Source organism: Arachis hypogaea, chromosome 10, assembly GCF_003086295.3.
Source record: "Arachis hypogaea cultivar Tifrunner chromosome 10, arahy.Tifrunner.gnm2.J5K5, whole genome shotgun sequence".
In the NCBI taxonomy this organism is placed as follows: Eukaryota; Viridiplantae; Streptophyta; class Magnoliopsida; order Fabales; family Fabaceae; genus Arachis; species Arachis hypogaea.
In genome coordinates, this window is record NC_092045.1 from 89,807,377 (window position 1) to 89,830,843 (window position 23,467).

At 37.2% G+C, this 23,467-nt stretch overlaps 1 protein-coding gene and 1 non-coding gene across 2 annotated transcripts; both read left to right on the plus strand.

Annotated features, from left to right (window-relative positions):
• Positions 1–3,894: 3,894 nt before the first annotated feature.
• On the plus strand, positions 3,895–5,153 carry LOC140175696 (serine/threonine-protein phosphatase 7 long form homolog). The gene is made up of 3 exons (XM_072204233.1): positions 3,895–4,439; positions 4,694–4,784; positions 4,872–5,153. The coding sequence occupies exons 1-3, from the start codon at positions 3,895–3,897 to the stop codon at positions 5,151–5,153; spliced, it is 918 nt and encodes a 305-aa protein (XP_072060334.1).
• Positions 5,154–21,670: 16,517 nt separating this feature from the next.
• On the plus strand, positions 21,671–21,778 carry LOC112719188 (small nucleolar RNA R71). Its single transcript, XR_003161500.1, has one exon. It is a non-coding gene; the product is annotated as a small nucleolar RNA R71 (small nucleolar RNA).
• Positions 21,779–23,467: the final 1,689 nt, after the last annotated feature.

Genomic DNA, 23,467 nt, shown 5'->3' on the forward strand with positions numbered 1-23,467 from the left:
CGTTTGAATCACTGAAGGAAAGAATGATGCTCTAGTATTGATTTCAATATAAAAAGGAGCTTTTAGTGATTTCAAAGGAATCTAGACTTTTGATTGAGTAATTAAGTTTGAGGCATTTTGGAAGAGTTAAAAAAAATGGGTTCCAAAAAGAAACCTGAAAGTGGTTTGATTCAAATGAACCGGTTCCGTTTCAAATGAGTTGATTTTTGGACCGGGTTGGAACTTGCGATTTTGTATGGCCGGTTTTATAGTAAATTCAGTTTTATTTACTTGAACCGAGAATCTATGATTTTAAGAGTTTCAATGAATTTTAAGGAATTGATATAGGTTGACCTTCCCTAGAGACTTGGGACTCTGCCGAGAAACTTTTGTTATAAAATCCCATTGTTGGATGGGTGATTTTGAATGCTTTGAAATAAATCCTTAACTTGCCATGGTTTGAAAGTTTGGAAAGAGAATGCCGAGAGTGGCTCTGTTTTAAAAGGGGAACTCACTTTGAGTGAATTTGGCTTATGAGCCTGAGATGATTTGAGAAACGAGATTTCTAAAGCCAAGGCTGAAAAGAGTTGAAACTTGATTTCAAAGTGAAATGAATAGAGAAAATGATTTATGGCTTAAATGCCGATTTCATGAATTTGATGATTTTGAATGTGGAAGTGCTGTTTTTTTTTTTGTGAGCCAGAATGGCTGTGTATGATTATGAATATTGGCTGGTTCTGGATTGAACCGTGAGCCGGAATGGCTGTGTATGCTATGAATATTGGCTGGTTCTGGACTGAACCGTGAGCCGGATGGCTGAGATGGATGTTGATCCACGGATGAGAATGAATGCATGTATATGCTGAATTATTGATAATTGTGATTTGCACTTCCACTATCTGAGATACGAGTTTCCCTGGGTAGTAGCAGTGGCTAACCACCACGTGCTCCAGGTTGAGGCTTGATACTCTGTTGACCCTATGTCGTAAGTGTGGCCGGGCACTGTGAAAGTCCCGGATGAGCTCGCCCCCGAAATATTCACCAGTGAGGGTGATGGATATGGATCATGTTTATGATCAAGTTTATGATGAGTATAACTCGAGTTGGGGATGCGCGACAGAGGGACAGTCCAATGGTTAGCTACCAGGACTTGTCGGGTTGGCTCTATAACCGACAGATGATATCATCAGCCACTAGGGACAGGCATGCATCATATGCATCTATATGACATTGTTTGGGTATGCATATTGTACTTGGTTTGCCTATGTGATTAACTGCTAATTGTTCTACTTGCAATAACTGTTTGTTTGTGTTTGCATCTGGAACTCTGTTGGATTGTGGTGGATTGGTTGTGGTTGGATTGTTTGGGCCTAGGGCCGTGGTTGAATGAGATGGACCGATGGTTGATTTCGGTTTTGTGGTTCTGGTTTAGAATAAGATATGAAAGGTTATTTTGGTTCAGTATAGATAAACCTTTTTGAAATGTTTTGATGTTTTGAGAATTGAACAGTTCCTCTTTCAGAAAAGATTTCTGACTTTACTTTTATTGTAAACTGTTGTTTTTGAAAAGAGGCATAAGATGGTTATTAATCACTGGTACGGTTTATCTTCATGTATCCTATTACAGTAATTCCCAAAAGCCCTCTACTGAGAACCCTTTCGAGGATGATGTTCTCACCCCCTACATTTTTTCCCTTTCAGGATTTGGGCGCAGAAGTTATGAAGAGTTTAATTATTTGTTATTGAGATGCTCTGTATTGCTTTACATTATTATTTTTGTACCCTCGCCTTTATCTTGATATATTCTGTGAGAGGGATAGGAATTGTACTGGATAATGTTTGTAATATTATTTATATATATGTATGTATATATATATGGATGTACTCTTTATGAGTTTCTGTAAGTTGTATGGTATGTATGGACGTACGCTGTATGGCGAAAGTATTTTTGGGAATGGTATTGCGGTTTAAAGTTTTTAAACAGGCTCATATTTTAGTATTAAATAGTATAAGTGTCGTCATAATATCTGAGCTATCAGAGTTGCGCAGCCGGAAGCGTGAGCTTTGGTAGTTAGGGTGGTACAAATTTCGCTATCTTTAATTAAAAAAAAACTTATCTCGTGTAGGTGAATTGTGGAGCTCACTTTCATCCTTTTAGTATCTAATTACTCTGAACTCTCTCGTACTACCCCTTGATTGTACAAACCCCTCCCACTCCCAAATATTCATTATTCTCAACTAGTATACTGATTCCGATGAGTATCCATTTCTCTTGCATTCATACCATTTGGTGCTCGTATTGAGTTGCTATGGCTGACAACATGAGAATGTAGATAATGCAAGTCGTCATTGTCCAATTAGCAGAGCTAATAGAGGAGTCATCAAGATAGTAACACCCTCCCCACCCAGTAAGAATCCATAACATACATTTAAAAGACTTCTAATTTTATATTCTCTAGATCTTATTTATAAATATGAATTTGTTGAGAAGGAGTTTTTTGGTATTATTTTAATTGAGTCTTTTTTTTTAAATAAAGGGAATGAGTTTTCACAGAATTTTATTTTCTATATTGGGAGATATAAGGTATATAACACGGTTATGGGAGTATAGGGTGCTTCACCCAAATGTGACAGTTAGGATCTTCAAATTGGACGGTTCGTTTTGAAGCAAGTAATCGGATGGTCCGATTTCAGTTTGGACAGGTACACAAAGCAGACCGTCCGATTTGCACCCCACCAGCCACACATCGAGCATGCAAGCTGCCCCCTTCTGGTTGTATACAATAACCAAAGCGATGTGTATTCCCTTGGTTCACTTTTGTTTAACAATACAATCCCACCACCTTCACTTTCACATTCTCCTCCATTGTTAACCTAAATTAGACCTTCCAAAAAAGAAAAAAATTTTGGACCACCGTCTGTTATGCCAACAAGAAGAAGAGTGAAAGATGTTAATCGTCCGAAACTTCACATTGTTAATTATCTTAATCATCCTAATTATGTAAGTTTTTATTTTTAAATATTTTAATTAAATAAAAATAATAGTTACAATATTAGAAATTAATAGTTTATTATAGTGATAATGTTAGAGATTAGTGTAGTAATAATAATTTTTAATGATTTTGATTTAACTAAAATAATAGCGATAATGTTAGATTAGTTGTTTATTAATGTTGATAGCTAACGTAGTAATAATTTTTAAATATTTTAATTTAATTAAAATAATAGTGAGATTAGAGATTAGTAGTAAAATAATTCTAGTGATATTGTTAGTTAGAGATTAGTGTAATAACAATTTTTTTAAAGATTATGTATGGATCCATGATAACAAATTAATTAATTATTGTTATTAATAGATTGTGGTAAAGAATAATAATGTATACCTATGTGGAAGCAAATTAATTATCATAAGAATATTAAGTAATAAGTTTTATTAAGATTAAACGTGTGATAATAAATAAATTAATTAGTGTTAATTGTTTGTAATAAATAATTTATTGTAGTAATAATTTTTATTAAGATTTAGGTATGATAATAAAATAATTATTATGAGTATAATATAGAAGATATATAAAATAGAATAGAATAGAATAGATATTTACTTAATTGATGTATTATTAGTGCTATATAAATATTATTTTAGACATTTGAATGGGTAATTTTAATGCATCTAAAAATAATTAGATTTATATTTAAGATTTATTGATAACCGTTATATTGTAAAAAATATAGATGTGAATTTTTCGTAATTAAAGTTAGTGTATTTTGAGTAGTTAATAATATAGTTGTTAACATGATTATGTTTTGCTAGTTATGTGATTATGAAAATGTGACTATGATAAATTTATGTTGTTAACTAAATAAGGTTATATCTGTATAATGTGGAATCGTGACTGTCTTTTATAGGGTTCACGAATGTTGCAATGTGACTACTTCACACCGCCAGACCGGTATAATCAGGTTGTAGAGGGACATTTATGGGAGACAGGCTTTTATCACATTTCCCATATTGGAATTGTCCAATATCTGTTGGCATTGGTTAATACTCTTATTGAAAGATGGCGTCCTGAGACTCACACATTCTATTTACCGGTTGGTGAGTGTGCGATGACGTTGGAGGACGTGGCGATTATTCTTGGTCTTCTGACAAATGGTTTGCCAGTTACAGAACCAACACTCAGCAGTTATGAGGCGTTAGAGGCTGAATACTTGGATCAGTTTGGTGTTGCACCTAGAAAGACAGAGTGTAGAGGAAGTTTCATTAAGTTGACCTGGTTTCGAGCACTGAAGGATCGTATAGTGTTAGCTGACAATATTCAGATTCAGAGATATGTGAAGTGCCACATAATATTATTATTTTGTACCGTTATATTTGGAGATAAGTCTGGGGCAGGGGTGCACTGGAAGTTTCTGCCGTTACTCCACAACTTTTCTGGGATCATACAGTTTAGCTGGGATCGGCATGCCTGACACACCTTTATAGAGCGCTGTGTAGGGCAACTCGAGTCGAATATAAGGAGATTGATGGTCCGCTGACACTTTTGCTTACTTGGGCTTGGATCTGGCTACCATTCCTTGGACCAATTCCTGGCAATCCTCAACTCTTTCCGATAGCAAACTGGTAAATTTAAATACTACATGCTTTTAAATAGTGGTGCGCGATGTATTTTAAACTTCATTGATAAATGTTATTTAATGAATTGTCTGATGTCAGGTGGCATAATTGGGAGTGTGCCGATCGGCCCTACAGATATCGTAGTCTTGCTCACTTTAGGAGAGCATTGGATGATCTGCAAGAAGGACATGTATGTTGTAACAAATAAGTATTTGTTTTCCTTTAGCTGTGTTATTATTCGGTGTGTAATCCTCCTTTACTTGCGTAATCTAGACAGTTTGTTTGGGAGGCTTATGCAATGGGGCGGATCGAAGCACACTTAATTCCTCCTGATATCCGTCAGCATTCGGCCATATGGAGTGCCATAATTCCGCTTATATCTTTTGAATGCATTGAGTGGCATGCATCTAATAGACTGAGGAGACATTTTGGCTTGACTCAGGGCATTTCTCATCAAGAGTGGGATCTAGGTGAAGCACATGGCGAGGTTTTAACCGGTCCCAAGAATCAAGATTGGTCTAGAACCCACTCATTCTGGGTTATGCATTCGACGAATTAGTATAGTCATGTTCTTGTCGAGCACATGGTGCCCTCACAGCATCAGCTAGAAATCTACTTGCATTGGTACCGAGGTACATATGGTAACCACTTGCGCCTGTCAGATCTCGAATCGCAAGAGAATCAAGACGGTAATCGTATGCATAATCAAGAGAATCAACAAGTACAACCACCGCTGCCACCATCACCATCGCAACTGCAACCCCCTCTACAACCACAGGCACAGCAAGAGCCTGAGCAGTTCACACCATACATTCTTGACACGCATTCTGTGGATTATTTCACACCACCATATCTAGTACATCAACAGTATTGGAGTATCCCGCACCAAGAATCGGGTGAACAGGGTTTGTTTAGCCAGCTGCTTGGATTCATGGCTTATGTGCCAGGTTACTCACATCCAGGTTACAAAGACATTCCCACCGACTATAGGGCCCAACCGAGTGGGATTGATCCAGGTAGATTGTCATTGGATATGAGACCTTGCCAGCTCACTTCTTCTGGTAATTCTGGAGGTAGACTTTCTATTGACTATAGTAGGAGTGATGATGCCACAAGGGGGATCATACAAAACAGACATTCACGGCGTATTCCGAGGGGTCTAATTCAGGAGAGCAACTAGGCAGTTGAACATGAGGTTGATGACTTTCTGGTTGACCATCCAGATGAGCATGAGGACGAGGATGAGGGTGGTGATGGTCCAGATGATGGTCTAGCGCCTAGTGTAGGTAAAATAATTTATTGGTTAGACTGGTAAAATAATTTTCTTATTAGTTTGGTTTGATAACTCGGTAAAGTAACTTCCTTATAGGTTTACTTTGATTAGTTTGTTATTGAATGTTTTCATAGGTACAACCACTAGCGAAAAAAGAAAAGGATACAACCTTAGAGTTGATCCCCCACGTCGGAGTGCTAATCGATATACCTCGTCCGCTTTTAACCGGGTTGCAAAGAAATGCAAGAAATTATACAAGGATGTAAAATCGGCGATGAGAAAATGATGTCTATATTGAACTTATCTATTTAGAGTGTGTATTGGACTTATGTAATTAGTGGACTTATTTATGTAGAATGTGTTGGACTTATTTATTTAGAGTGTGTTGGACTTATGTATTTAGTGGATGGTGCACGAAATTGTGATCTCAATGGCGCAAACAACTTGGTACGCACAATTGTAATCTCAACTATTTTTCACAACTTAGCACAACTAACCAGCAAGTGCACTGGGTCGTCCAAGTAATAAACCTTACGTGAGTAAGGGTCGATCCCACGGAGATTGTCGGCTTGAAGCAAGCTATGGTCATCTTGTAAATCTCAGTCAGGCGGATTTAAATGGTTATGGAGTTTTGATAATTAAAAGATAAATAAACATGAAATAAAGATAGAGATACTTCTGTAATTCATTGGTGAGAATTTCAGATAAGCGTATGGAGATGCGTTATTCCTTCTGGATCTCCGCTTTCCTACTGTCTTTATTCAATCATTCATACTCCTTTCCATGATAAGCTGTATGTAGGGGGATCACCGTTGTCAATGGCTACAGTCCATCCTCTTAGTGAAAATGGTCCAGCTACGGGTTACGTATGGCTAATCATCTGTCGGTTCTCACTTGTGTCGGAATAAGATCCAATGATCCCTTTGGGTCTGTCACTACGCCCAACAGTCATGAGTTTGAAGCTCGTCACAGTCATCCTATCCCAGATCCTACTCGGAATACCACAGACAAGGTTTAGACTTTTCGGATCTCAAGAATGCTGTCAATTGGTTCTAGCTTATAGCACGAAGACTCTGATCTCAAGGAATTGAAGGCTCTGTTGTCAGGAGAGGCAATCAAACGCATGGACCAGGAATCCAAGAGATACACATTCAATCGAAGGTAGAACGGAAGTGGTTGTCAGGCACGCGTTCATGAGTGAGGATGATGATGAGTGTCACGGATCATCATATCCATCAGGTTGAAGTACAAATGAATATCTTAGAACAAGAATAAGCTTGAATTGAAGAGAGGAGCAATAGTAATTGCATTAATTTCTGAGGAACAGCAGAGCTCCACACCTTAATCTATGGTGTGTAGAAACTCCACCGTTGAAAATACATAAGTGATGAAGGTCCAGGCATGGCCGAATGGCCAACCCCCATAAAAGTCTAAGATAGCATAAAACTGATCAAAGATCCCAGCATGTATAATACAATAGTAAAAGGTCCTATTTATACTAGACTAGTTACTAGAGTTTACAGAAATAAGTAAATGATGCAGAAATCCACTTTCGGGCCCACTTGGCGTGTGCTTGGGCTGAGCATTGAAGCTTTCATGTGTAGAGACTTCTCTTGGAGTTAAACGCCAGTTTGCAGCCTATTTTGGGCATTTAACTCTAGCTTGTAACCTGTTTCTGGCGTTTAACGCCAGAATAGGGCAGCAAGTTGGCGTTCAAATGCCAATTTGCGTCGTCAAAACTCGAGCAAAGTATGGATGTATAATTTTCAACGCCCTGGATGTCTACTTTCCAACACAATTAAGAGCGCGCCATTTGGATTTCTGTAGCTCCAAAAATTTCATTTCGAGTGCAGGGAGGTCAGAATCCAACAACATCAGCAGTCCTTTTTCAGCCTCTAAATCAGATTTTTGCTCAGGTCCCTCAATTTCAGCCAGAAAATACCTGAAATCATAGAAAAACACACAAACTCATAGTAAAGTCTAGAAATGTGAATTTTGCTTAAAAACTAATAAAAATATACTAAAAATTAGTTAGATCATACTAAAAACTATTTAAAAACAATGCCAAAAAGCGTATAAATTATCCGCTCATCACAACACCAAACTTAAATTGTTGCTTGTCCCAAGCAACTGAAAATAAATAGGATAAAAAGAAGAGAATATACAATGAATCTTACAATATCAATGAAACTTAGTCCCAATTAGATGAGCGGGGCTAGTAGCTTTTTGCTTCTGAACAGTTTTGGCATCTCACTTTATCCTTTGAAATTCAGAATGATTGGCATCTATAGGAACTTAGAATTTTAGATAGTGTTATTGATTCTCCTAGTTTAGTATGTTGATTCTTGAACACAACTACTTTATGAGTCTTGGCCGTGGCCCTAAACACTTTGTTTTCCAGTATTACCACCGGATACATAAATGCCACAGACACATAACTGGGTGAACCTTTTCAGATTGTGACTCAGCTTTGCTAAAGTCTCCAGTTAGAGGTGTCCATAGTTCTTAAGCACACTCTTTTTGCTTTGGATCACGACTTTAACCATTCAGTCTCAAGCTTTTCACTTGGACCATCATGACACAAGCACATGGTTAGGGACAACTTGATTTAGCCGCTTAGGCCAGGATTTTATTCCTTTAGGCCCTCCTATCCATTAATGCTCAAAGCTGATGAGCGGATAATTTATACGCTTTTTGGCATTGTTTTTAGGTAGTTTTAGTAAGTTCAAGCTACTTTTAGGGATGTTTTCATTAGTTTTTATGTTAAATTCACATTTCTGGACTTCACTATGAGTTTGTGTGTTTTTCTGTGATTTCAGGTAAATTTTGACTGAAATTGAGGGACCTGAGCAAAACTCTAAAAGCAAGGCTGACAAAGGACTGCTGATGCTGTTGGATTCTGACCTCCCTGCACTTGAAATGGCCTTTTTAGAGCTACAGAACTCCAAATGGTGCGCTCTCAACGGCGTTAGAAAGTAGACATTTAGAGCTTTCCAGCAATATATAATAGTTTATACTTTATTCGGGAATTGACGACGTAAACTTGCGCTCAATTCCAGTTCCATGTTGCTGTCTAGAGTCAAACGCCAGAAACACGTCACAACCCAGAGTTGAACGCCCAAAACACGTTACAACTTGGCGTTCAACTCCAATAAAAGCCTCAGCTCGTGGACAGACCAAGCTCAGCCCAAACACACACCAAGTGGGCCCCGGAAGTGGTTTTATGCATCAATTACTTACTTCTGTAAACCCTAGTAGCTAGTTTATTATAAATAGAACTTTTTACTAGTGTATTAGACATCTTGGGACAATTAGTTCTCAGATCATGGGGGCTGGCCATTCGGCCATGCTTGAACCTTTCACTTAAGTATTTTCAACGGTGGAGTTTCTACACACCATAGATTAAGGGTGTGGAGCTCTGCTGTACCTCAAGCTTCAATACAATTACTACTATTTTCCTATAAATTTCATTTATTCCTGTTCTAAGATATTCGTTGCACTTCAACTTGATGAATGTGATGATCCGTGACACTCATCATCATTCTCACCTATGAACGCGCGTGATTGACAACCACTTCCGTTCTACTCTAGGCCGGGCGCATATCTCTTGGATTCCTTAATCAGAATCTTCGTGGTATAAGCTAGAATTGATGGCGGCATTCATGGGAATCCGGAAGGTCTAACCTTGTCTGTGGTATTCCGAGTAGGATTCTGGGATTGAATGACTGTGACGAGCTTCAAACTCCTGAAGGCTGGGCGTTAGTGACAGACGCAAAAGAATCAAGGGATTCTATTCCAACCTGATTGAGAACCGACAGATGATTAGCCATGCTATGACAGAGCATTTGGACCTTTTTCACTGAGAGGATGGGATGTAGCCATTGACAACAGTGATACCCTACATACAGCTTGCCATGGAAAGGAGTAAGAGGGATTGAAGGAAGAAGTAGGAAAGTAGAAAAAGAAAGGGCACAGTATCTCCACACGCTTATCTGAAATCCCCACTATTAATTTACATAAGTATTTCTATCCATTTATTTTATTTATCTTTTAAATATCTAATCCAATTACATTTGACTCTACCTGACTGGGATTTACAAGATGACTATAGCTTGCTTCATACCAACAATCTCTGTGGGATCGACCCTTACTTACGTAAGGTATTACTTGGACGACCCAGTACACTTGCTGGTTAGTTGAACGGAGTTGTGTCCACACATAGCAAAGAGCCATAATAATAATTCCATACAATAACAAAGAATACTACATTGATGTGATCACAATTTCGTCCACCAAGTTTTTGGCGCCGTTGCCGGGGATTGTTCGAGTTTGGACAACTAACGGTTCATCTTGTTGCTCAGATTAGGTAATTTTCTTTTCAAAAAGTTTTCAAAAATATTTTTCAAAATTTTTCTTTGTTTTCGGTTTTCAAAAAAAATTATTTTCGAAAAATTTTTTAAATTATTCTATGGCTTCAAAACTTTCAAGAATGAATTCTAGAGTTTCATGGTAATATGTTGAATCCTAGCTGGCTGTAAAGCCATATCCAAACTCCTTTGGGATTGGTCTTCAACAAATGAACAAATTGGGTATGTATATGGTGTGGATGACTTATCATCTGTTGCATGCCTGATTTGTATCTCCTAAAGCTGACTGGCTATTAAGCCATGTCTAACCCCTGAATTGGAGCTTTAGACTAACATTGAAAGATTCCTGGAATTCTTCTTAAAGATTTTGAATTTCTTACTTTCTTTTTCCATATATTTTTCGAAAAAATAAAAGAAAATACAAAAAATCAGAAAATCATAAAAATCAAAAATATTTTATGTTTCTTGTTTGAGTCTTGAGTAAACACCAGTAAGTTCCTCCTCTTTTTGCTACTCTTACTAAATGCCAGTAAGTTCCTCCTCCAGGGTGTGCTGTTTTTAATGCTATTTTTGAATTTGTTTTGATTTTTGCAGTTATTTTTGTGACTTCACATGATCATCAACCTAAAGAAAACATAAAATAAAATTAGATAAATAAAAATTGGGTTGCCGCCCAATAAGCGTTTCTTTAATGTCAATAGCTTGACAGTAGGCTCTCATGGAGCCTCACAGGTGATCAGGTCAATGTTGTAGACTCCCAACACCAAACTTAGAGTTTGGATGTGGGGATTCAACACCAAACTTAGAGTTTGGCTGTGGCCTCTTAACACCAAACTTAGAGTTTGATTGTGGGGGCTTTGTTTGACTCTGTACTGAGAGAAGCTTTTCATGCTTCCTCTCCATTGTTAAAGAAGAAGATCCTTGAGCCTTAAATACAAGGTAGTCCTCATTCAATTGAAGGACTAATTCTCCTCTATTAACATCTATCACAGCTCCTGCTGTGGCTAGGAAAGGTCTTCCAAGGATGATGCATTCATCCTCCTCCTTCCTAGTGTCTAAGATTATGAAATCAGCAGGGATGTAAAGGCTTTCAACCTTTACCAACATGTCCTCTACCAATCCATAAGCTTGTCTTACTGACTTGTCTGCCATTTGTAATGAGAATATGGCAGGCTGTACCTCAATGATCCCCAGTTTCTCCATTACAGAGAGTGGAATAAGATTTATGCCTGACCCTAGGTCACACAGAGCCTTGTCAAATGTCATGGTGCCTATGGTACAGGGTATTAAGAATTTACCAGGATCTTGTCTCTTTTGAGGTAAAGTTTGCTGAACCCATGTATCTAGTTCACTAATGAGCAAGGGAGGTTCACCTTCCCAAGTCTCATTACCAAACAACTTGGCATTCAGCTTCATGATGGCTCCTAGATATTAAGCAACTTGCTCTCCAGTTACATCTTCATCCTCTTCAGAGGAAGAATAGTCTTCAGAGCTCATGAATGGCAGAAGGAGGTTTAATGGAATCTCTATGGTCTCTATATGAGCCTCAGATTCCTTTAGGTCCTCAATAGGGAACTCCTTCTTGCTTGAGAGACGTCCCATGAGGTCTTCCTCATTGGGATTCACGTCCTCTCCTTCCTCTCTAGGTTCGGCCATATTGATTATATCAATGGCCTTGCACTCTCTTTTTGGATTTTCTTCAGTATTGCTTGGGAGAGTACTAAGAGGAGTTTCAGTGATTTTCTTACTCAGCTGGCCCACTTGTGCCTCCATATTTCTGATGGAGGACCTTGTTTCACTCATGAAACTTAAAGTGGCCTTAGACAGATCAGAGACTAAATTTGCTAAGTTAGAGGTACTCTGTTCATAATTCTCTGTCTGTTGCTGAGAAGATGATAGATAAGGCTTGATATTGCTGAGCCTATTTCTTCCATCATTATTAAAGCCTTGTTGAGGCTTTTGTTGATCCTTCCATGAGAAATTTGGATGATTTCTCCATGATGAATTATAGGTGTTTCCATAAGGTTCATCCATATAATTTACTTATGCTATTGCAGGGTTCTCAGGATCATAAGCTTCTTCTTCAAAAGATGCCTCTTTAGTACTGTTGGATGCATTTTGCCATCCATTCAGACTTTGAGAAATCATGTTGACTTGCTGAGTCAACATTTTGTTCTGAGCCAAAATGGCATTCAGAGCATCAATTTCAAGAACTCCCTTCCTTTGAGGCGTCCCATTATTCACGCAATTCCTCTCAAAAGTGTACATGAACTGGTTATTTGCAACCATGTCAATAAGTTCTTGAGCTTCTGCAGGCGTTTTCTTTAGGTGAATGGATCCACCTGCAGAATGGTCCAATGACATCTTAGAGAACTCAGATAGACCATAATATAATATATCTATCATGGTCCATTCTGAAAACATGTCAAAATGACATCTTTTGGTCATCTGTTTGTATCTTTCCCAAGCTTTATAGAGGGATTCACCATCTTTTTGTTTGAAGGTCTGAACATCCACTCTAAGCTTGCTCAGCTTTTGGGAAGGAAAGAACTTAGCCAAGAAGGCTGTGACCAGCTTATCCCAGGAGTCCAGGCTATCTTTAGGTTGAGAGTCCAACCATGCTCTAGCTCTGTCTCTTACAGCAAAAGGGAAAATCATGAGCCTGTAGACTTCAGGATCTACTCCATTAGTCTTAATAGTCTCACAGATCTACAAGAACTCAGTTAAAAACTGGTAGGGATCTTTTGATGGAAGACCATGAAACTTGCAGTTCTGTTGCATTAGAGCAACTAGTTGAGGTTTCAGCTCAAAATTATTTGCTCCAATGGCAGGAATTGAGATGCTTCTTCCATCAAACTTGGAAGTAGGTGTAGTATAATCACCAAGCATCCTTCTTGCATTTTTGTTATTGGGTTCGGCTGCAATCTCCTTTTCTTGTTCGAAAATTTCAGCAAGGTTGTCTCTGGATTGTTGTAATTTAGTTTCTCTTAGTTTTCTCTTCAGAGTCCTTTCAGGTTCTGGATCAGCTTCAACAAGAATGCCTTTTTCCTTGTTTCTGCTCATATGAAAGAGAAGATAACAGAAAAAGAAGAGGAATCCTCTATGTCACAATAAAGAGGTTCCTTATTATTAGTAGAAGAAGAAAGGGGATAAAGAAAGGAGAATCCAAACACAAGGGTGAGGATAAGGGCAGTGATTTGAGATGAAGAGAAGTGTTAGTAAATGAATGAATAAATAGAATAATATGAGAGAGGGAGAAATTTTCGAAAATAAATTTTAAAAAGGAGTTAAATGATTTTCGAAAAATAAAGATAAGAAATAAAATTAAAATTAAAATTTAAAACAATTAATTAATTAAAAAAAGGATTTTTGAAAAAGAGGGAGGTATTTTCGAAAATTAGAGAGAGAAAAGTTGTTAGGTGGTTTTGAAAAAGATAAGAAACAAACAAAAAGTTAATTAGTTAGTTGAAAAAGATTTGAAAATCAAATTTAAAAAGATAAGAAGATAAGAAGATAAGAAGTTAGAAAAGATATTTTAAAATCAAATTTTTGAAAAAAGATAAAATTTTGAAAAAAAATATGATATAAAAGATAAAATGAAAAGATATGATTAAAAAGATATGGTTAGAAAAGATTTAATTTTTAAAATTAAAATTAATTACTTAACTAACAAGAAACTAAAAGATATGATTCTAGAATTTAAAGATTGAATCTTTCTTAACAAGAAAGTAACAAACTTCAAATTTTTGAATCAATCATATTAATTGTTAGCATAATTTTCGAAAATAAAGATAAAACTAAGAAAAAGATTTTTGAAAAATATTTTAAAAAATTAACTTTTCGAAAATTAAATAAAAAATGAAAAAGATTTGATTTTTGAAAAAGTTTTAATAAGATAAGATTTTTAGAATTTGAAAATTTGACTTGACTTACAAGAAACAACTAATTTTAAAATTTTTTTACTAAGTCAACCCAAATTTTCAAAATGTTGAGAGAGAAAAGGAAAAGATATTTTTTTATTTTTGAATTTTTAATGATGAAAGAGAAAAACACAACTATGACCCAAAACATGAAAATTTTGGATCAAAACCAATGATGCTTGCAAAAACACTATGAATGTCAAGATGAACACCAAGAATACCTTGAAGATTATGATGAACATCAAGAACATATTTTTGAAAAATTTTTGATGTAAAGAAAACATGCAAGACACCAAACTTAGAAATCTTTAATGCTTAGACAATATGAATGCAAAGATGCACATGAAAAATAATAAAAGACACAAAACAAGAAAACATCAAGATCAAACAAGAAGACTTACCAAGAACAACTTGAAGATCATGAAGAACACTATGAATGCATGAATTTTCGAAAAATGCAAGAAATATTTTTAAAGCATGCAATTGACACCAAACTTAAAACATGACCCAAGACTCAAACAAGAATCACAAAATATTTTTGGTTTTTTTTTTATTTTATGATTTTTTTGTATTTTCTTTTATATATATATATATATATATATATATATATATATATATTGAAAAACATATAGGAAAAAGAAAACAAGAAATTCAAAAATTTTAAGAAGGATTCCAGGAATCTTTCAATGTTAGCCTAAAGCTCCAATCCAAGGGTTAGACATGGCTTCATAGCCAGCCAGTTTTAGGATGGAATTACATGCATTGTGGTGATTAGTTGAAGCCTTAGTCCAAAAGAATTTGGATATGGCTTTATAGCCAGCCAGGCTTCAACATGCTTCATGAAACTCTAGAATCTATTCTTAAAAATTCTGAAGCCATAGAATGATTTATTTTCAAAATATAATATTTTTTTTTCGAAAATAGGGATAATTTTTTTTTTTGAAAAATTTTTGAAAATAAAACAAAAAGAAAATTACCTAATCTGAGCAACAAGATGAACCGTCAGTTGTCCAAACTCGAACAATCCTCGGCAACGGCGCCAAAAACTTGGTGCACGAAATTGTGATCATCAACGATGGCGCCAAAAACTTGGTAGCGCTCTCAAACGTGAATCACACTTAGTCACAACTCCGCACAACTAACCAGCAAGTGCACTGGGTCGTCCAAGTAATACCTTACGTGAGTAAGGGTCGGTCCCACGGAGATTGTTGGTATGAAGCAAGCTATGGTCATCTTGTAAATATCAGTTAGGAGGATAATAAATGTTATGGAGTTTTTGGATAGTAAATAAAGCAGAAAATAAAGATAGAGTTACTCATGTAATTCAATGGTAGGAATTTCAGATAAGTGTATGGAGATGCTTGTCCCTGTTGGATCTCTGCTTTCCTACTGCCTTCCTTCAATCCATCTTATTCCTTTCCATGGCAAGTTGTATATAGGGCATCACCATTGTCAATGGCTACATCCCATCCTCTCAGTGAAAAAGGTCCAAATGCTCTATCACGGCACGGCTAATCATCTGTCGGTTCTCGATCATGTTGGAATAGAATCCCTTGATTCTTTTGCGTTTTTCGTCACGCCCAACAATCGCGAGTTTGAAGCTCGTCACAGTCATTCAATCCCTGAATCCTACTCGGAATACCACAGACAAGGTTTAGACTTTTCGGATTCTCATGAATGCCACCATCAATCTGGCTTATACCACGAAGATTCTGATTAAGGAATCCAAGAGATATGCGCCTGGTCTGAGGTAGAACGGAAGTGGTTGTTAGTCACGCATTCATAGGTGAGAATGATGATGAGTGTCACAGATCATCACATTCATCATGTTGAAATGCAACAAATATCTTAGAACAGGAATAGCTGAATTGAATAGAAAATAGTAGTAATTGCATTAAAACTTGAGGTACAGCAGAGCTCCACACCCCTAATCTATGGTGTGTAGAAGCTCCACCGTTGAAAATACATAAGTGATGAAGGTTCAGGCATGGCCGAATGCCCAGCCCCCAAACGTGATCAGAAGACCGAATGGTCAAAAGACCTTCCAATCAAAAGACACTGAATACAACAGTAAAAAGTCCTATTTATACTAGATTAGCTACTAGGGTTTACAGAAGTAAGTACTTGATATAGAAATCCACTTACGGGGCCCACTTGGTGTGTGCTTGGGCTGAGCTTGAGCTTTACACGTGCAGAGGCTTCTTTTGGAGTTGAACACCAAGTTGTAACGTGTTTTTGGCGTTCAACTCTAGTTCGTGACGTGTTTCTGGCGTTTGACTCCAGAATGCAACATGGAACTGGGGTTGAGCGCCAGTTTACATCGTCTAATCACGAATAAACTATGGACTATTATATATTGTTGGAAAGCTCTGGATGTCTACTTTCCAACGCCATTGAGAGCGCGCCATTTGAAGTTCTGTAACTCCAGAAAATCCATTTTGAGTGTAGGAAGGTCAGAATCCAACAGCATCAGCAATCCTTTGTTAGCCTTTTATCAGAGTTTTGCTCAGGTCCCTCAATTTCAGCCAGAAATTACCTGAAATTATAGAAAAACACACAAACTCATAGTAAAGTCCAGAAATGTGAATTTAGCATAAAAACTAATGAAAACATCCCTAAAAGTAGCTAGATCCTACTAAAAACTACCTAAAAACAATGCCAAAAAACGTATAAATTATTCGCTCATCAGTGGGGATCCTGTGTGGTCCACAGATCCTGAGATGATCCTGTGGGGTCCACAGATCCTGAGGTGTCAAGGATTTACATCCCTACACCAATTAGGCATGTAAAACGCCTTTGAATACAATTCTGGCGTTTAAACGCTGAAGTGATGCTTATTTTGGGCATTCAACGCCGAATTGCAACATGTTTCTGGCGTTGAACGCCAGTTCCATGCTTGTTTTTGGCGTTCAGTGCCAGCTCTCCTCAGGGTATATTCCTGGCGTTTAAACGCCAGGATGCTGCTTGTTTCTGGCGTTGAACGCTATCCAGATGCTCCTTACTGGCGTTTGAACGCTAGTAAGTCCTTCCTCCAGGGTGTGATTTTTCTTCTGCTATTTTTTATTCTGTTTTTAATTTTAGTATTTTTTTCGTGACTCCACATGATCATGAACCTAATAAAACATTAAAGAACAATAAAAATAAAATAAAATTAGATAAATAAAAATGGGGTTGCCTCCCAATAAGCGCTTCTTTAATGTCAATAGCTTGACAGTGGGCTCTCATGGAGCCATACAGGTGATCAGGTCAATGTTGTAGACTCCTAACACCAAACTTAGAGTTTGGATGTGGGGAGTCAACACCAAACTTAGAGTTTGGTTGTGGCCACCCAACACCAAACTTAGAGTTTGATTGTGGGGACTTTGTTTGACTCTGTACTGAGAGAAGCTTTTCATGCTTCCTCTCCATGGTTGCAGAAGAAGATCCTTGAGCTTTAAACACAAGGTAGTCCCCATTTAATTGAAGGACTAGTTCTCCTTTATCAACATCAATCACAGCTCCTGCTGTGGCTAGGAAGGGTCTTCCAAGGATGATGCATTCATCCTCCTCCTTCCTAGTGTCAAAGATTATGAAATCAGCAGGGATGTAAAGACCTTTAACCTTCACTAACATGTCCTCTACTAATCCATAAGCTTGTCTTACTGACTTGTCTGCCATTTGTAATGAGAATATGGCAGGTTATACCTCAATGATCCCCAGCTTCTCCATTACAGAGAGTGGCATAAGATTTATACCTGACCCCAGTTCACACAGAGCTTTTTCAAAGATCATGGTGCCTATGGTGTAGGGTATTACGAATTTTCCAGGATCTTGTCTCTTTTGAGGTAGAGTTTGCTGAACCCAGGTATCTAGTTCACTAATGAGCAAGGGAGGTTCACCTTCCCAAGTCTCATTACCAAATAACTTGGCATTCAGCTTCATGATAGCTCCTAGATATTGAGCAACTTGCTCTCTAGTTACCTCTTCATCCTCTTCAGAGGAAGAATAGTCTTCAGAGCTCATGAATGGAAGAAGGAGGTTTAATGGGATCTCTATGGTCTCTATATGAGTCTCAGATTCCCTTGGGTCCTCAATAGGGAACTCTTTCTTGCTTGAGAGACGTCCCATGAGGTCTTCCTCATTGGGATTCACGTCTTCTCCTTCATCTCTAGGTTCGGCCATGTTGATTATATCAATGGCCTTGCACTCTCTTTTTGGATTATCTTCAGTATTACTTGGGAGAGTAATAGGAGGAGTTTCAGTGACTTTCTTACTCAGCTGGCCACTTGTGCCTCCAAATTTCTAATGGAGGACCTTTTTTCACTCATGAAGCTTAAAGTGGCCTTAGACAGATCAGAGACTATATTTGCAAAGTTAGAGGTGCTCTGTTCAGAATTCTCTGTCTGTTGCTGAGAAGATGATGGATAAGGCTTGATATTGCTGAGCCTATTTCTTCCACCATTATTAAAGCCTTATTGAGGGTTTTGTTGATCCTTCCATGAGAAATTTGGATGATTTCTCCATGATAAATTATAGGTGTTTCCATAAGGTTCATCCATATAATTTACTTCTGCTATTGCAGGGTTCTCAGGATCATAAGCTTCTTCTTCAGAAGATGCCTCTTTAGTACTGTTGGAAGCATTTTGCCATCCATTCAGACTTTGAGAAATCATGTTGACTTGTTGAGTCAACATTTTGTTCTGAGCCAATATGGCATTCAGAGCATCAATTTCAAGAACTTTCTTCCTTTGAGGCGTCCCATTATTCACGGAATTCCTCTCAGAAGGAATACCACAGACAAGGTTTAGACTTTCTGGATTCTCCTAAATGCCGCCATCAATTCTAGATTATAACACGAAGATTCTGATCTCACGGAATGGAAGGCTCGGTTGTCAGGTGAGGGCAACCATGCGTCGTGCATCAGGAATCTAAGAGATACACACTATAGCTTTTGCTTGTAGAACGGAATTGGTTGTCAGACACGTGTTCATAGGAACGGATGATGATGAGTGTCACGGATCATCACATCCATCAGATTGAAGTACGAGCAGTATCTTAGAACAGAAATAAGATAGAATTTGAATAAAAGATAGTAGTAATTGCATTAAAACTCGAGGTACAGCAGAGCTCCACACCCTTAATCTTTGGTGTGTAGAAACTCCACCGTTGAAAATACATAAGTGATAAAGGTTCAGGCATGGCCGAATGGCCAGCCCCCAAAACGTGATCACAGGATCAAAAATACAATCCAGGATCCAGGATCGGTCAAAAGACTCTGAATACAATAGTAAAATGTCCTATTTATACTAGACTAGCTACTAGGGTTTACAAGAGTAAGTAATTGATGCAGAAATCCACTTCCAGGGCCCACTTGGTGTGTGCTTGGGCTGAGCTTGAGCTTTACACGTGAAGAGGCTTCTTTTGGAGTTGAACGCCAAGTTGTAATGTGTTTTTGGCGTTCAACTCTGGTTCGTGATGTGTTTCTGGCATTTGACTCCAGAATGCAGCATGGAACTGGCGTTGAGCGCCAGTTTACGTCCTATAATCCCGAATAAAGTATGAACTATTATATATTGCTGGAAAGCTCTGGATGTCTACTTTCCAATGCCATTGAGAGCGCACCATTTAGAGTTATGTAGCTCCAAAAACTCCATTTCGAGTGCAGAGAGGTCAGATTCCAACAGCATCAGCAGTCCTTTGTTAACCTTTTATGAGAGTTTTACTCAAGTCCCTCAATTTCAGCTAGAAATTACCTGAAATCACAGAAAAACACACAAACTCATAGTAAAGTCTAGAAATGTGAATTTAGCATAAAAACTAATGAAAACATCCCTAAAAGTAGGTAGATTATACTAAAAACTATCTAAAAACAATGCCAAAAAGCGTATAAATTATCTGCTCATCACCTCCCAACACCAAACTTAGAGTTTGGTTATGGCCTCTCAACACCAAACTTAGAGTTTGAATGTGGGGGCTTTGTTTGACTTTGTATTGAGAGAAGCTTTTCATGCTTCCTCTCCATGTGTACAGAAGGAGAACCTTGAGTCTTGAATACAAGGTAGTCCTCATTCAATTGAAGGACCAACTCTCCTCTGTCAACATCAATCACAGCTTTTGCTGTGGCTAGGAAAGGTCTGCCAAGGATGATGGATTTATCCTCATCTTTCCCAGTGTCTAGGATTATGAAATCAGCAGGGATGTAAAGGCTTTCAACCTTCATTAGCACATCCTTTACTAGTCCATAAGCCTTTTTCATGGATTTGTCTGCCATCTCTAGTGAGATTCTTGCAGCTTCAACCTCAAAGATTCCCAGTTTCTCCATGACAGAGAGTGGCATGAGGTTTATGCCTGACCCCAGGTCACACACAGCCTTCTCAAAATTCATGGTGCCTATGGTACAAGGTATTAAGAACCTTCCGGGATCTTCTTTCTTTTGAGGTAATGTCTGCCTAATCAAGTTATTCAGTTTATTGGTGAGCAAGGGAGGTTCATCCACCCAAGTATTATTACCAAATAACTTGGCATTCAGCTTCATGATTGCTCCAAGGTACTTAGCAACTTACTCTTCAGTAATATCTTCATCTTCTTCAGAGGAAGAATAGTCATCATAGCTCATGAATGGCAGAAATAGGTTCAATAGAATCTCTATGGTCTCTAGATGAGCCTCAGATTCCTTAGGTTCCTCAATTGGGAACTCCTTTTTGTCCAGAGGACATCTCATGAGGTCTTCCTCATTGGGATTCATGTCCTCCTTCTCCTCTCTAGGTTCGGCCACACCAAGTAAGGTTATGGCCTTGCACTCTCTTTTTGGATTCTCTTCTGTATTGCTTGGGAGAGTACTAGGAGGAGTTTCAGTGACTCTTTTACTCAGCTGGCCCACTTATGCCTCCAAATTTCTAATAGAGGACCTTGTTTTATTCATGAAACTTAGAGTGGCCTTAGATAGATCAGAGACTATATTTTCTAAGCTAGAGGGACTCTGCTCAGAATTCTCTGTCTGTTGCTGAGATGATGATGGAAAAGGCTTGCTATTTCTAAACCTGTTTCTTCCACCATTATTAAAGCCTTATTGATGCTTTTGTTGATCCTTCCATGAGAAATTTGGATGATTTCTCCATGAGGGATTATAGGTGTTTCCATAGGCTTCACCCATGTAATTCACATCTGTCATTGCAAGGTTTTCAGGATCATAAGCTTCTTCTTCAGAAGATGCTTCTTTAGTACTATTGGATGCATTTTGCAAACCATTCAGACTCTGAGAAATCATATTGACTTGCTGAGTCAACATTTTGTTCTGAGCCAATATGGCATTCAGAGCATCAATTTCAAGAACTTCCTCCCTCTGAGGCGTCCCATTACTCACAGGATTCCTTTCAGAGGTGTACATGAATTGGTTATTTGCAACCATTTCAATGAGTTCCTGAGCTTCTGCAGGCATTTTCTTCAGGTGAATAGATCCACCTGCAGAATAGTCCAATGACATCTTAGATAATTCAGACAGACCATCATAGAATATATCTAGGATGGTCCATTCTGAAAGCATGTTAGAAGGACACTTTTTGGTCAGTTGCTTGTATCTTTCCCAAGCTTCATAGAGGGATTCACCTTCTTTCTGCCTAAAGGTTTGAACATCCATTCTAAGCTTGCTCAGTTTTTGAGGAGGAAAGAACTTGGCTAAGAAAGCCGTGACCAGCTTATCCCAAGAGTTCAAGCTATCTTTAGGTTGAGAGTCCAACCATATTCTTGCTTTGTCTCTAACAGCAAAAGGGAAAAGCATAAGCTTATAGACATTGGGATCAACTCCATTGGTTTTAACAGTATTACAGATTTGCAAGAATTCAGTTAAGAACTGAAAAGGATCTTCTGATGAAAGTCCATGAAATTTGCAATTCTGTTGCATCAGAGAAACTAATTGAGGCTTTAGCTCAAAGTTGTTTGCTCCAATGGCAGGGATTGAGATGCTTCTTCCATGGAAGTTGGAATTTGGTGCAGTAAAGTCACCAAGCATCTTCCTTGCATTGTTGTTGGGTTCGGCCATTACTTCTTTTTTGAGATTCTCTGTAAGGTTTTCTCTGGATTATTGTGCTTTTGCTTCTCTTAGCTTCTTCTTCAGAGTCATTTCAGGTTCAGGATCTGCTTCAAAAAGAATGTCCTTGTCCTTGCTCCTGCTCATATGAAAAAGAAGAGAACAGAAAAGAAGAAGAATCCTCTATGTCACAGTATAGAGATTCCTTTATGTGAGTAGAAGAGAAGAAGAATAAGGAAAGAAAGAGAAAAATTCGAACACAGAGAGGAAGAGAGGGTTCGAATTATAAGAAGAAGAGAAGAGTGTTATTGATTAAATAAATAAATAGAAGAAGATGAGAGGGAGATAACTTCGAAAATTATTTTTGAAAAATGGTTAATGATTTTCAAAAATTAAGAGAAGAAATAAAATTAAAATTAAAATTTGAAACAATTAGTTAATTAAAAGAATTTTGAAAAAAGGTGAGGAGTTTTCGAAAATTAGAGAGAGAAAAGTAGTTAGGTGGTTTTGAAAAAGATAAGAAATAGTAAAATAAACAAAAAGTCAATTAGTTAATTGAAAAAGATTTGAAAATCAATTTTGAAAAGATAAGAAGTTAGAAAAGATTTTTGAAATCAAAAAAAAAATGATTGAAAAAGATTTGATAAAAAAAAGATATGATTTCAAAAAGATATGATTGAAATTTATTTTGAAAAAGAGTTGAAAAGGAAATTAAAAATATTTGATTTTTAAAATTAAAGTTGATGACTTGACTAACAAGAAACTAAAAGATATGATTTTAGAATTTTAAAGATTGAGCCTTTTTTAATAGGCAAGTCACAAACTTGAAATTTTTGAATCAAAACATTAATGTTAGTAAAGATTTTCGAAAATTTATATTTTTTTATTTTTTTTGAATTTTTAATGAGGAGAGGGAAAAACACAAAATTGGCTCAAAACATGAAAAATTAAGATCAAAACAAGAAAACATGCAAGAACACTTTGAATGTCAAGATGAACACCAAGAACACTTAGAAGTTCATGATGAACATCAAGAACTTATTTTTGAAAAATTTTCAAGAAAAGAAAAACATGCAAGACACCAAACTTAGATATTTGTCATGTTTAGACACTATGAATTTAAAAATGCATATGAAAAATAACAAAAGACACAAAACAAGAAAATATGAAGATCAAACAAGAAGACTTGTCAAGAACAACTTGAAGATCATGAAGAATGCAATGCATGAAATTTTCGAAAAATGCACAAATTTTTAAAACATGCAATTGACACCAAACTTAAAAATTGACACTAGACTCAAACAATAA

Excerpts from the sequence above, each read along its gene's own strand:
- LOC140175696 (XM_072204233.1), top strand. The coding sequence starts at position 3,895 with ATGTTGCAATGTGACTACTTCACACCGCCAGACCGGTATAATCAGGTT. Across the intron at positions 4,440-4,693 it reads ATACAGTTTAGCTGGGATCG|GTGGCATAATTGGGAGTGTG; the intron begins GCATGCCTGACA and ends GTCTGATGTCAG. Across the intron at positions 4,785-4,871 it reads ATGATCTGCAAGAAGGACAT|TTTGTTTGGGAGGCTTATGC; the intron begins GTATGTTGTAAC and ends TAATCTAGACAG.